A 14,899-nucleotide genomic window follows, 5' to 3' on the forward strand; every position below is an offset into this window, starting at 1 on the left:
CCTGTTCTCCTACTCTGTTACCCACGTATGGCTCCCACTGGGCTGGCAGGGCCCTGTCCTCTCCTGAGCACCATGGCCTCTGCCCCCCCCCCCCCACCAAACCCAGCCCACCACAGGTGCCTTTACAAAAGGTGTGACTGAGGGGAGGATCCGGGCCTGTTGCAAGCAGGTCTGGGCCCAGGGGGCTGAATTAGACCAGGGCAGTCTGGGTCTACAGCTGGTGTGCAAGAAACCGCACGTGGGGCCTGTCTAATGGCTGGGACCCGAGGTCCTAAGTGCATCTCCCTCCTCCATCCCTCCCCAGGAAACACCTGTCCGTCCGCCGCTTCCATTGGTGGGCCCGCTTTATCGTAATCAACACCCTCCTCTTCTTCCTCTTCTTCTTCCTCACCACGCCTGCCATCATCATCAACACCATCGACATGTACAACGTCACCCGCCCCATTGAGAACCTGCAGGTGCCACCTCTGCTCAGGCCAGGCATGGGGGCCCCAGGGAGATGAGGGAAGAACCCAGGCGAGGACGGGATGGGGGGCCCCTGGAACGCGGCTCCAGAGCCCTTGCACCACCACCATTGTGGAGGTGGCCACGGCTGTGTAGATGGTGGTGTAGAGTTTCCTTTGTTCTAAAGGGGACGAATGCACAGGTCGTTGCCTATCTTGGGGACTGGAGCTGGCAAGGAAGGAAAGAGGGGGTGGTGGTGCTGCAGGCAGGTTCTGGGGTGGGGAGTTGGGCAGGGGATGGGCGGTCCAGTCTTTAGATTGGGCCACCCAAGACTAGCTGGAGGCACAACAGGTGCAAGGGTGTGGCAAGTGTGACTGCTCTGCACTCCCCACTTTCTCTCAAGCTGGGGTCCCTGGTTTGAGGGGTAGGGTTGAGGGTGGGGAAGTGTGAGGTCAGCTCCCATGCAGCCATCCAAGAGAAGCAGGACTTCCATTTCCCTCATGCCAGGCACACCCACTCCAGGCTGGGGGCGGTAGGCCCTGGAGGGGCCACCCCTGAAGTTAGAGGATGCTTCATACTGACATGGGACATCAGAGAAACTGGACTGGCCCGTCTCCAAATCCTATAGCCTCAAGGCCATTATAACAGGCCTAGAAGGCCTCCACTTGCATATAATCCCCATCCCTACTCCAGGAACACGTGCACACAGGCCACACACCTGCTGCTGCTTGCTCCTGCCCTCTGTTGTCAAGCTCACAGAAGGCCCACAAAGCACCACCCTAGGGATTCTTCCTTCACACCTTACCCATTTCTATACCTCCTTTCACACGACATCACAGGGAAAGTAGTGTCTTCTCTGTGAGCTCTGCCGTATCAGTGACAGCAGCTGGCTCTGGCCCTAGGGCGGAGTCACCAGGAAAACCCCAGGCCATCCCTCTAGGGACCTCAGCCTAGAACACCTGTGCCCCTTGAAGACAGAACCTGACCTTGGGGTGTCAGCCTCTGCCCGCCACCAGCCAGGCAGACCCCTGGCCAGGAAGGCTGACGAAGAAGGCCAGGTCCGCTGCGCAGCCTCAGGGAAACCAAGCCTGCTCTGGGACTAAGCTGGGAAAGATGAGGCCAGAGGTGTGGGAGAAGCAGGGGTGGCCCGGAAGGGGAAGGGGCGCTTCTTGCACTGATGTGTCTCTGCCCTCCTCCGCTCTACCCTACAGAGCCCAGTCATAACCCAGTTCTTCCCCTCCCTGTTGCTCTGGGCATTTACAGTGATAATGCCTCTGATGGTCTACTTCTCTGCCTTCCTAGAGGCCCACTGGACCAGGTGAGATGGGGGGCCTCCTCTCCCAGCCCTGCTGTTTGCTCAGCCCCAGCCCCTTCCCCTGCCCACTCCCCCACCAGCCATCTGGCCTAAGGAGTGGAATTGACATAGGGGTGGATTTGATACCCAGAACCATCCCAAAAGACTAACTTTTTTTTTTTGAAGGAGGGGTCTGAGTTGTCTCTGGGCCTCTGGTCTCGGAGACCCTGAGATAGGACCACCATGTCAAGCATGTGAGGCCCAAACCAAGCCCTTCTTGGGCTGCTCCCACAGCCTCCAGCCATGCACTGAGGCGATGGAGCTGTAGGCAGAGCTACAGTGCTAGGAACTCCAGACAGAAGGCACCGGGGGAGGAGGAAAGAGCAGGACTCATCCGAAGAAGGTCAGGAAGGCAGTTGCAGAGGAGCCCATGAACTCAATCTGACTGTAGACACCTGTGGCCCGGGCCGTGCAGCGCCAGCATTTTAAACAATAGGAGCTATTTGGCCCTAATAGTTCTATGGTGGTAGCTGGTGGGGTAGAAAGTATGTACCACATCCTGGGCTTTTGCCAGAAGGCTGTGTGGGTCTCAAAAGTTATTTCCTGCACCAGAAGCTCCTAGCATCCTACCGGGCAGTAAGCCAGGGGGTTTGTCCTGACAGAAACCCTTACTGGTCTTTTATCTGGCCAAGAACGTGGCTTATGTTGATTATTAAAACTGCAGGGATCCTGATTATCATTGGTAATGTCCCTCTAACAAGGGTGTCAAGCACACAGCACATGTGTGCCCTTCCTCCCCGTCCCGTGCCCAAGGCAGACATCACTAGTTGATTATGCTACTCTTCCCTGCTGCAGCATAGCTCTCAGTGCTCTGTGGGGATGGTATTGGATGCACTGTTCAACCAATTTTCTAGCCCAGGCAGCTGCCTCTGTCTTTCCCGTCATTCTGTAGTTAGGTCCCTGGTTCTTATCTCGTATTTCTTTGTTCCCTTTAGATCAAGTCAGAATCTGATCATAGTGAACAAGTGCTACATCTTTCTGGTGTTCATGGTGGTTATTCTGCCCTCTATGGGACTGACCAGGTACCTCACCTCCAATTATCCCTCCTCTCTCAGACAGGCTCACCCTAGAGTTGGAACCTCCTGTTTCAGACACTGTAGGCCTACCTGTGCTTGCAGCAAATCCATTCCTCAAAGGACAGTCTGGTGCCTGTCATGAGCCTAGCATGAGCCAGGTATCATGTGAACTCTAAGGTGTCAGCTGTCAACTCTGCCTTCAAAGAGCTTATCATCCAGCTGGGGAGACGAGCCACACCTGTCAGCTGAGAGCCCAAGGTGGAAAAAACACAGCCAACCTGCAGTAGAAATTTGGAAGAGGGAGAGAGCACTGTGGGAGAAATACCTGGTGAAAGTTTGCTAGGAGTGGCCTTGAGATGAGAGGCCAAAGGGTTAGGGGTAGGGGTGGCCCAGCACGAAAAAGGCAGAGAGGCAGTATGGGCTGTCCAGCTGGAATATTAGAATGCAAGAGTCTCTCTAGGGATTGAGAAAGGGAGGACAGCAGGAGGGAAGCCAGGCCAAGAGGAACTGAACCCCAAGCCTCAGCATGTAGGTTCATTGTCTAAAGGACCTACCTTGTTCTTGTTTCTAGTTTGAATGTCTTTTTCCGCTGGCTCTTTGACATCTACTATCTGGAGCAGGCATCCATCCGGTTCCAGTGAGTACTAGACTGCATGCTACAGGTGTACTCCCAGTGTATATGCTGGGGCTTCCATGGGTCCATACTAGGGAGATATGTGTGTCCTTTATTTGCTCACATGGCTAGAGATGAATGCATACACAGGCTCCCATTAAGAGAGCCCGGGCTATGGACCTATTTGGCAATCTGGTAAAGCCCTGGGATCCCTTCTCTGAATGAAGTTTTGGAAATAATTGTAGATTTACAGGAAATGGCCCCCACAATGTCCTGTGTACCCTTTATCCAGTTTCCCCCTCTGGTAACATTTTGCATAACCATAATACGGTATCACAGCCAGGAAACTGACATTGATGCAATCCACAGAGCTTATTCAGATATTTCCAGTTTTACATAGTCTCTGAATAGATGCCTGTAGATGCACAGAATACCTGGATTACAAAGAAAACCAATTATACTGAAATGGTGTTATCAAAATATTTTAAATGTCAAATTTGTCATAAAATCTTTATGCACACATTTCCTAACAGGACAGTGGATTTTAAACACAAGCAAGCTGAAATTACATTTTATTGTTTTAGTTTTTGTTAATTTAACTTATTTATTTTGAGAGATGGGGAGAGAGAGAATCCCAAGCAGACTCTGCACTGTCAGCACAGAGCCCGACGCAGGGCTCGATCTCACGGAGTGTGAGAGACCATGACCAGAGCCAAAATCAAGAGTCGGATGCTTAACCGACTGAGCCACCCAGGCGCCCCCATATTTTATTATTTTAAAGGCATTAGTGTGATACCGTTAGCTAGCAGAAGAACATTAAGTTGGGGTGAGGTGATGGGATCTTTGACAAAGCAACATGTGGGTCAGGTTGGACATCCAGCCAATTTCTATTTTGTTTTGTGTTGTTTTCAGGTTAAAAATATTGAAAATCCCAATTTTCAAAGATGTCATGTTGCAAATGACACGCAAGCTTTCACAGCCTGCTTTATAGGGCAAGGACCAGAATTCTGTAAGGTTTCTACAGTTAAACTATAATTGTGATAAGTTGGACTTTTTTTTTTTCCTGAGATGAGGAAAAAAGATGAGATTCATCTTCGGTGAGGTCAATATCTTCAATACAGTTTCTGTATGAGAGAGTAGCTCTATGGCTCAACTTTGAGGCCATCAAGAAAGAATAGTTTTTGAAGGAGTTCTGAAATATACCCAGGGAGCTCACAGATTTCTCTTTTCAAACAAGTGGACAGAATTGTGTAGATGGGGCGACTGGACAGCCACAGAGATGCCTGGGTCACCAACGTGAGAACAGGCAATGTGGCCATTCATTCAGGTGGCTGAACGACTCCCAGCTGAAGCTGGCCAGCCATGCCAAGTACGCAGCTGCAGACAGGAAAGTGTCGATCCCGTAAAGTTAGCATGTGTCATTCAGCAGCCTGTTTAATAACTACCCTTATTTTGAAGTGAGTGCAAATAGCATTGTCATGTATCACTAGCAACGGCAGCGTGATATGAAAATATCTGATGTCAACTACTGACAGAGTCACAGCCATAGCTGACGTTGTTGTGATTTGTTGCCCACGTTCTCTTAATGGGAAGAAATGCTACACTGCAGTTAGAGGTTAGTGAAAATAGAGACGTAATTCTTTTCACTCTTCAAGGTCACAGACCTCCAAATTTCTACTCATGGACTCTCCTGGGGTCTGTGGACCCAGGTTAACACCCCTGCTTTAGATTTTGATTTTGTTTTGCATGTATTTCCCGGTTGCATGTACTTCCCAACACATCCATACTTGTACACCAACCTCATCCCTGCTCAGAAGGCCCGCATTCACTTAAATTGGGCCCGGGGCACATGTGTACATGAAGCTTATAATCCCCATCCCCACCCCTACCCTCTACCTCTCTTCTGACATCCCTGCCCTTTCCCTCTCCCTCTGGCTTCTGTGCTGTCCTCCGCTCTCCCAGGTGTGTGTTCCTGCCAGACAATGGCGCCTTCTTCGTCAACTATGTGATCACGGCAGCTTTGCTTGGCACGGGCATGGAGCTGTTGCGCCTGGGGTCACTCTTCCTGTACAGCACCCGCCTCTTCTTCTCCAGGTCGGAGCCAGAGAGAGTCCACATCAGAAAGGTGGGGGCCGGGCCCTTCCCTGAGCACAGCCTTCAGAGTTTCCTTTGGGAGGGTGTCAGGAAAGGGGGCCTGCTGGAAGCATGAGGGACTCGAGGTGAGAGGCGAGGTGTCCTGGGGCTGCAAGGGAGCCTGCCCCCAGGCCCGAGCTGCCTTCTGGCTCCCATGGGATAGACAAGAAGCCACAGAAGCAGCCGAGCCGAGGGGACCGAGCCACCTCAGGTAACCCCTGCCTTCTGCCCTAGAGCCACGCCATGGACTTCCAGTATGGGCGAGAGTACGCATGGATGATGAACGTCTTCAGCGTGGTCGTAGCATACAGCATCACCTGCCCCATCATTGTCCCTTTTGGTGAGTCTTCCCTCGGACACCTCCAGGGCTGCCCACCCTCGTACTGGGCGGAGGAGCTGAGCCCCGCAAGGTCAGGCCACCTTCTGGAGCATGAAGAGACCTGGGACAGACTGTCAGCAGAGCGAGGAGGGGCCTGGGCCAGATCAGGGGAGGTTGGGTAGCTGCAAATGTAGGATGTTTCTCGAGTGAATGACCCTTCGCCAGACTGGCAGAATAGGCTCTGGGGGCCCAAGGGAAGCTGATGGTCCCAGGGGTCGGCACCACAGAACTCCGACGCCCCGTCCTTGGCCCTCACTGCCCCGACAGACCTGAATCTGGCTTCCCAGGCCTGGGGAGCCTTGGGACAGCACAGGGCCCCAGCTGAGGAGTCACCACTGAATGTGCCTCGGTCTTCCTGCCCCGCAGGCCTGCTGTACCTGTGCATGAAGCACATCACGGACCGCTACAACATGTACTACTCCTACGCGCCCACCAAACTCAACGAGCAGATCCACATGGCTGCTGTCTACCAGGCCATTTTCGCGCCACTCCTGGGTCTGTTCTGGATGCTGTTCTTCTCCATTCTGAGATTAGGTAGGTACCAGGCCTGCCGGGCAGTCCCGCCTCCTCCTGCTCCCCACTGCTGCAGAAAGCCCTCAACAACACCTCTGCTCTGTTAAAGCAGAAAAGGCCCGGGAGGAGCAAGCCTTGCTCACGGATTACAGCCACCCAGGTGGCTTCTCTAGGCTTAAGGGGCTTGTACCAGAGTCCCAGCAGACCTTTGAGGCTAAGAGGAGGGCTGGGACTGACACGGACCAAATAGTATGCATTTGGGTTTATGACCACCGGAGCAAGAAACTTCACATTCCTTCATTATTCTGTTTTTTTTTTTTTTTAATGTTTATTTATTTTTGAGAAAGAGAGAGAGAGAGCGTGAGCAGGGGAGGGGCAGAGAGAGAAGGAGACACAGAATCTGAGGCAGGCTCCGGGCTTTGAGCCGTCAGCACAGAGCCCGATGCGGGGCTCGAACTCACAAACCACGAGATCATGACCTGAGCTGAAGTCAGATGCTTAACTGATTGAGCCACCCAGGCACCACTCAGATTCGTTCATTCTAACTCAAGGCTGGCAGGATAAAATATTAGCTCTCAGGCTCAATTCCTGTGGCATCCCCACTGGGATCCTGGAAGATGCGTGGTCTTACAGATTGCCGAAAAGCTGGAGGAGGATTTGGGATGTGCCCCAATGACCAGCTTTTCCCCTGCTCTTGGCTCCACAAAGCTGCTGTCCTGTCCCCTGAGGCGGGAAGCTCACACTGACATCCCCATCCTCTCCACCACCAGACCATTTCCTGCCTTCTCCCTACACTGTCCTGTCCTCAGAGACACCGGACCTTAATCCTCTCAGTGGAGCAGAGAAGGCAAAGTCCGTATTTTCTTACTTCCTGTCGAGGTGGCAGCTGGAAACAGCTCTCAGGATACAGGACCCGAACGTTATAAAATGGAAATCACAGGTTCCTGATTTTGAGCTGATGGGTTGAGAAGGACATGTTTAATGGGCACTTGAGCGGATACTTATGGCAATTAAATTTGTGTGAATTATCCATTTGTTGTCCATTCCCAGTGTCTTATCCCCCAGCCTTTCCCCACCGCCCAGCGGACTTCAGTTTTTAAATAATTTTTCCCCTAACTGTAAAAGATTATATTATCAAAATTGGAATGACCCATAATCTCACCCAGGGCCTGACGTCTGCTGCTCTCAGACCTCGTTCTCTGGGCATATTTTGGGGGAGAGGGCAGAACAGGAGGGAGTTAACTGGTTTAGTCTTTGCAAAATTGTGATTTCTGTTTTATAACGTTCTTTCATCGCTCAGCATACTGTTCTGAACAATTTCCTGCGTTACTGCAATACTGTTGGAGCACGTGACTTTGAGCAGCTGCATTAAATTCTACCCGTTTCAGTCAGCTCTCCATTGTTGGATACCGAAGCTCTTTGCCACTTTTGCTGTTATAGAAACACGATGATAAGCATCACTACGTGTTAGCCTCTGACTGTAAAGACTGATTTTTAATCTTTACTTCTGTAGAAATCTGGTAAAAAAAAAAAAAAAGTTACCAAATATCCCTAAGCAAAATGTCAGCGACTTAAATTCTGGATTGCTCTTCTATGCTGTTAGCAGAGATAACTGAGCACGCCAGGAGCTCACAAAGACAGGCGTGGGTCAGAGGTTGTATTTGTGGGCAGTGGCATGAGCGAGTAACTCAGAGATACTGCCCAGGGACTGTGATGTGGGAGGTGAGCTGATGGGTCCAGAAGGACGTGTTTAATGGACACTTGAGTGGATACTTAAGGCAATTAAATTTTTTTCATGGAATCCATAAGATGCCAAATTCTAAACTGGTCAGATGGCACTGAGAGATGGTCTCATGGGTCAGGCTCATTGACTCCAGTTGCTAGGAGGAAAATTGGGGCAGGGGCCTCTCTGCCCCCATAGAGGCGCCGGGGTGGCCCCTAGTGACCCAGGACCTCGGCTGGCAGACTCCTGCCCACAGCTCCCGTCCTCAAGCACGGAGCCCCACGGCCTTGTCTTCTCCTTGGCAGGTTCGCTCCACAACATCACCTTCTTCTCCCTTTCCACGCTCATTATTTCCATGGTAGTTGCCTGCCTTAGCACTCTTCTGGGGAAGCTCCGGACGGTATCTTACTATGAGGTGAGTTGCCCTCGCTTTCCTCTCTTCATTCTCCCCGGCCCCTGGGGACACGGCTCTGGGCTGCTCCTGACCTGGGCACCCACAGCACCACGGAGACACAGGTCCTTGCCTTTCCGATGATGGGGTGTGCAAGCTCAGCGTGCATGGGTGTGTGCCCGTGAGCCAGCCCCGGTGCCGGGCCCCCCTACACTCTGCGGAGTTTTAAAAGACAACCGTCCTCTCCTCCTCTCCCTTCTGCCGCCCCCTCCAAACAGCGGGCTGCTGGCACATCCCTCCTACAATGTGAGCCTGTCGAGCCACTGAGCTGTGAGTGCCGCTCCAAGGATGGAGGCTTGAGAGAGGGAGGATGGGGGGGAAGGACAGGAGCGTGGGGCATGGAGAAGGACGATGAAGAGGGAAGGGGAATAGTCAGCACACTTTGAGGAGCCCCAGGCTGTTGAAGTTGAGGCCTGGCTCTCTGGGAGCCCGTGACTCCTTCGGCTCATTGCCAGTGGGGTCAGCCTCATCATTAGAGACGGGAGCCAATCCCTGCCCACTGAGCACCCTGCCAACAAGGGTCTGTGCCCAGAGTGGCGTGTCAGTACGGGTGTGCTAGAATGATTTCCAGGGACCAAAACATTTGTTATTTTTCATGGTTACCCGTTTTTCTATTGGCTCCCATTTTCTGTTCATAATAGTAAATTGTGTCCTTTTAAAATGAAGTTATATAAAGAGAAGAAAGTAAGTTGATTTAAAGTTCTGGTATCCTGCTGAGTTAGAGGAACAAGCCTCTTGGAAGAGGATCCTTTTGCCTATAGTGGCCTTATACCTGGGGGCCCTGAACTCAGACCCCCACCACCCTCTCTACCCGGCCTCCTCCAACCCCCGGCTCCAGTGCCATGCCAGTGAGGAACCAGAGTGGACGATGCCTCTGGCCCTGTCTTCCCAATACAACAATGCCATGTGATCTGGTTGCCCAGGTGTCCACTCTAGGGAAGGAAGGTGGCAGAGGACCTAGACCGTGATCTCAGACTGGTCTCAAGATCGAGGGGGAAACCCCAGGAGGAAAGAAGAGACTGTTGAAGCCAAGGCTTTTACTAGAGTCAAAGCAGGCTCATCTTTGAACCCCAATGCCAACTCTCCTTACTCCCCACCCCCCATTATGGTCCTTGGGAATGGAATATTCTGGAAGGGTCACCCAGCATCCCGGTCCTCTTTCTGTCCCCCTGGGCTTCAGCCCTACCAGCTGGGCCGTAGGTCATGGAAAACAGAAGATGAGTTGCGTTCCGGGGGAGCAAGAGGCCCAGGCGCAGATTCGGGGAGGGAGCGGGCAGAGGGCAGACACCCCCACTGTGTGACCCTCCACATCTCTCCCCACTGCTGCAGCCCGAGGAGGAGATGGAGACTGTGTTTGACATGGAGCCAAGCAGCAGCACCTCCACACCCACCTCCCTTGTGAGTCAGTGCCTTCACCCCGGGGGACAGGTCAGGAGGGGGGTACCTGTAGGAGTGGGCTACTCCAGCAGCAGGGGCGGGGGCCGCTGGCATTTAGTACCCTCCCCGGGTGTTGGGGAGGAGACGGGGGGACCCCTGGGCGCCCTCCCCTGACACAGCAGGACTTGGCCCAGGTCAAACTGCTGCCATGGCCCTGGCTGAAGAGCTGGGAAGATAGAAGAAGCAAGACAAACCCTGAAAGGATCTCAGAGAGGAAGAGAAAGGTCAGGGCGAACCCAGCCACAGCGAGCTCAGTCGTGTAGACGCAGGGACGTGCTGGGGCTCGGCCTCAGGACCGAAGGCTGCCTCCAAGGGCACAGATGCCAGGCAGAGCTGCGCAGAGCTGCAGGGAGCTATTGGAGGCCCGCGCTGAATGGTAAGGCATGGGTGGCGCCACACGAGTGAGCCCATCAGCCTGTGAAGAGATAAGGCCGACTCAGAATGCAGGGCTCTGGCTGGCTGGGCCTTGGCTCCCACGTCGTGGCTCAGCCTGGAGGGGCCTGAGCACTCACCCACGTCCCTGCCACAGGTGTAGATGTGGGGCCACCGATGCACGCACTGAGCTGGGTACCGGGTTGGCCCATGCCCTGATGCCAGGGTGCCTTGGAGGAGCACTGAAGAAGGGCACCAGCCAGCCTGGGCACTCAGGGAAGGCTTCCTGGAGGAGGGAACATCTAATCCAACTCCGGGAATGGGAGAAAGGGTTGCTAGGTGGAATAGGTTGTGGGGGAAGGGCATTTGAGGAAGAGGAGCAGCCTGTGCAAAGGCCCAGAAGAGAGAATCTGGAGCGTTTGAGCACCTGAAGAGTTTTGGGCCTGGTGGAAGTGTAGAGTGGGCGGCAGGACCCAGTGGGAGAGGAGACTCTTTAGTCGTGGCAGAGTTGGGGAAAAGTGCACAGACACAACAGTGGTGGACGTGCCCACCCCCCGTGCACAGAACTGCAGGTCTGTCTCACACTGGGAAAAACTCCTGCACAGAGGGGAACATTTCTTCTGGGAGGCGACGGGAAGTTGCTTCACATAGCATCTCCCCTCGGGGGTCCTCCCAAGATGAGCCCTCTGGAATATTGTTAGCAATCGGTTATTGAAGTCTTCTTAGGAACCTGACACTTCGCTGTTAACGCTCCTAATCTTTATGATACACCCACATAGTAGGTGTTTTCATCCTCATTTTATAAATGGGGAGACTGAGGCTCAAAAGATCATTTAATTTAGACACCAGGGCATTCCTGAGCAAGGAAGTCACAGAACAAAGTTTGAACCAGGTCAGTCGCACTCTAAAGCCTGGGCTTTAAAAAACATTACTGGAATTGATTTTTTTTTTAATCTTTCATGATAATAAGCAAGTAGCATATGAACATTGCAGATAATTATGGGCAAAAAACAGATAAGCAAAAATAAGAAAATAAAAAGTTCATATTCCCACCACCCAGAGATGACTGCTGATAATTTAGCAAATATTCTTCTGAGTATATGTATAAATTTTGCTAAACTGAAATAATACTGTACATACTCTTTTCTAATCTGCATTTTTAGTTAACAAGCTCCATCTTTCCATATATATACATTTCTGTGTCTTCCAAGACCCAGTCCATATTCAAGTTGTCCAAAGTGTTCCAGAAATATCTTTTACAACATGTCCAAATCAAGATCCAATCCAATCTCTGTGCTAGATTAATCTGGTGCCTGTGCACGTCTCTAGTATTTTAGCCCAGGCTCTTTCTTGTGACTTGTCAGAGACTCCAAGCTGGTTGTCCTGCAGAATATCCCACCTTCTGGATATTTCTGGGTATTTCTTCCTGATGTCTTATAACGGGTTTTACTGTCTCCTGTATTTCCCGAAAACTAGTTAGATCCAAAGGCTGGACAGATTCAAATTCAGCCTTAGGGGCTAAAACACATTCTAGGTGGTGCCGTGCACCACACCGGGAGACGCGTAACATCCCATTTATTCCCACTTATGACACTGGTTACTCCCAGGTTAGGAGGATCACAGCTGGCCTCTTCCATTGTTCAGTTACCATCTTACCCCTTATGACCAAAAGGTTTACAGGGGGTTTGCTTTGGCATTATACAAGTATCTAGATTCTTTCTACGGAACAATCCATCAGGGTGCTTTGGTTTCACTGAAATGAATACACAGGAAAGGTTTAATTCTGTCCCATAATTACCTGTTTTCAAAATAAGGAGTTGGTTTAAAAGCCACTTCGAAGGATGACAAACAGCTCTGTCCCTAGTACTTCCTGTTTTTCTATTCTGCTGCCCTCCTGTGCATTTCTGGGACCATTCCTGGGTTTCACAGAGTTTGTAAGACCTCAGATAGCAATCTGTTCCAAATCCTGATTCCCGGGCCAGCCGGTGATCCGCGCCACGGCGGGTGTGGACATGCCTCGTAAGCTGTATTGGAAAGTGCGCTAGCCCGGGCATGGGGTCTCTCCAGACCCCAGCAGAGGGGAGCCTCGCATCCTCTCTCTCCGGGGTCAGCCTGACCTGGAACCAACAATGAATGGGGCTGCACTGGAGGAGCAGTGGGCTGGGAGCTAGGAGGCCGCACTAACTCACCCTCCAAGTTATAATTGCTCATTAAATGGTTAAGGGCCCCTCAGCAGGTGGGGATGGCCAGGCCCCGGGCTGCTGGGGTAGAAGAAAGGATCCGTGGCTCGTGGCTCTGGCTCGTGGGTCCAGAGAGGCAGAAGCTCTGGGGGTAGGGCTTGAGGGCAATGGCGTGCTCAGGGCGTGGCCCCAGATGTGACCTTAGCTCTTTCTCCCCTCTCTGTCCCAAGCAGCTGTACGTGGCTACTGTGCTGCAGGAGCCGGAGATGAACCTGTCCCCTGCCTCCTCCCCTGCTCGGCATACCTACGGCACCATGAACAGACAGCCTGAGGAGGGAGAAGAGGAGAGCAGTGTGAGGGGCTTTGCGAGGGAGCTGGGTTCCGCTCAGTTTCAGGACGGGCTGGAACTGGAGGGCCAGAGCCAGTACCACTGACCAGGACCGGAGGCCTCCACCTGGCGACTCCAGCGGGAGCAGCGGCCAGGGGAGGGCCCGGCGAGTAGGGGGGAGGCAGGAGGGCCACCCGGACCTCCCCACTACCTCCCGCAGACTCTGGGAAGGCCCCAACAGAGACACCTGCGCCCTGGGTGTTGGCCACATGGAGACCCAAACCTGCTGACCAGCTAGAATGGAAGGTGCTGGGCAGTGCAGAGGGCAGTGCCGAGGGCCCCCGGGATGGGATGGAGGATACAGGCAGCGCCACGTCTTGGGAACAGCCGCCAAAGCCCTGGGCACAGAGACTCAGGCTAAGGGACCTTGCTGGGGTCGAAATGGAGAAGGTATGCATAAGGGAGGAGGCAGAAGGAAACCCACCGAAGACTCTTCAGGGTCCTCTCCACGCTTTCACCAGCTGCCCTGCAAAGGAGCTTCCACCGCTGCTCCCACGCCATCCCCCACCCCTACTCCAGTCCCTCCCCTGCGGTCTGAGGAAGCCCAGGTATTTGTGCTAAGCCTCATCAACATCCCCAGCGTGGGGATCTGTAAAGAGAAGTTTCTGCACGCACCTGGGGCATACGGCAGCTGAGACCATAGACCTGAGGGGAGGCAGTGGAGACCTGTCCTATTCCTCTGTCCCTCGGCAGACATCCCCAGGAGCAGCAGGGTGGAGACCCTTATCCTTTCTATTCTCACAAGGGCAGCTGGGACACAATCACTTGGGGCTCATTAAACGGGACCTGTGTGCATTTTGATGAAGGCAACCTTGGCTGGTTACTATAAGGTGGGAGGGGCAGAGGCAGAATTCATGGAGAGGGGTGCTGTCCCAAAATACTGGGTTATGGGAAACCAGATACAGCTTCCCCAACCCCCAGGCCTAATGAGAGGACCCTCAAGGTCAAGGATGTGGCCACTGAGAGCTGCTCCTGCCTCATACCAAACTGAATGCCTGAGCCCCCAGCATAACCAAGGTGGGCAGCAGCTTGGGGTGAGAAGTCCATGCTTCAAACGGAAGGCGACGGCCATTCCCTGGCCTCTGAGTAGGACCCTTCCTCTCTTGGGGCCACCTGCATGCTGGACTGAAGACCACTCAAATGGCCTCCAATATGGTCCTGGCCCAGACACTGCCCATACCCTGCTGGGGATGGGGTGGGAGTGGGGCTGTGTCCTCCATAGAGAAGCCCTTATCTGGCGGAGGCCTCCTTCCCAGAGCTGCCACCACCCGAGACCTGGAGGAACCAAATCCTGAGTAGGAACAATGCTGGTGACACCCTTTGCCACAGTCGGGGGTACAGACCTCTGCCTCTGGGGACAGGCCCCCATCAGGACCACCAGGCAGTGCAGCATGTTAGGATACAGACAGGGGCCAGCTGAGGCCTCAGGGACCAAAAGGAGCTAAGCTGAGCGGGGTCTACGTGGTCCAGAACTCTCCTGAGTTCCCTTCTGCAAAGATCTGGGTCCATGTGGCCAACCTGCCAAAAGGAGGCCCCAAGCTCGCCTCCCCCGGGCATTTCCCACCACCTCCCAGGCACACGGGCGGCCCTGAACTCAGACCACCTGGGTCTTGTCCCTCTTCCACCTGTGCCCACATCTCAGCTGTAGAAGCTCCAGGCTTCACCAGAGGAGAAATAGCGCTCAAGAGACAAACATTGCCATACCCCCGGGGCTTGGCCCAGACTTGGCATGAAGGATCTTTCCAGAGAGCTTGGGTCAGCCGGGGAGTCGGCAGTCTCTCCCACTCCTTGTCCGGCTAGGAATAAGGAGGAAATTATACCCAGCCAGTCCCTCCTGAACCCAGGCCCCTCAGGGTCCCCTCCTAGCATTTCACCAGCCAACAAGGAGAAGGGGCC

At 53.3% G+C, this 14,899-nt stretch overlaps 1 protein-coding gene across 10 annotated transcripts in view; it reads left to right on the forward strand.

The window, feature by feature from the left end:
* The window catches only part of TMEM63C (transmembrane protein 63C), a 74,107-nt gene that overhangs the window by 58,270 nt on the left and 938 nt on the right, over positions 1-14,899 (forward strand). For 7 of the 10 annotated variants that reach the window (XM_042990212.1, XM_042990210.1, XM_042990211.1 and 4 more), the window contains 10 exons: positions 305-458; positions 1,656-1,762; positions 2,734-2,820; positions 3,386-3,451; positions 5,390-5,552; positions 5,795-5,900; positions 6,306-6,473; positions 8,481-8,590; positions 9,956-10,024; positions 12,849-12,968. In XM_042990212.1, coding sequence (XP_042846146.1) covers positions 305-458; positions 1,656-1,762; positions 2,734-2,820; positions 3,386-3,451; positions 5,390-5,552; positions 5,795-5,900; positions 6,306-6,473; positions 8,481-8,590; positions 9,956-10,024; positions 12,849-12,968 — 1,150 coding nt within the window. Of the gene's footprint in view, positions 1-304; positions 459-1,655; positions 1,763-2,733; positions 2,821-3,385; positions 3,452-5,389; positions 5,553-5,794; positions 5,901-6,305; positions 6,474-8,480; positions 8,591-9,955; positions 10,025-10,197; positions 10,440-12,845; positions 13,805-14,899 lie in introns of those variants that run through there. The other 3 variants (XR_006219010.1, XR_006219011.1, XM_042990216.1) reach the window with 3 other exon arrangements.

Source organism: Panthera tigris, chromosome B3, assembly GCF_018350195.1.
Source record: "Panthera tigris isolate Pti1 chromosome B3, P.tigris_Pti1_mat1.1, whole genome shotgun sequence".
Lineage (NCBI taxonomy): Eukaryota > Metazoa > Chordata > Mammalia > Carnivora > Felidae > Panthera > Panthera tigris.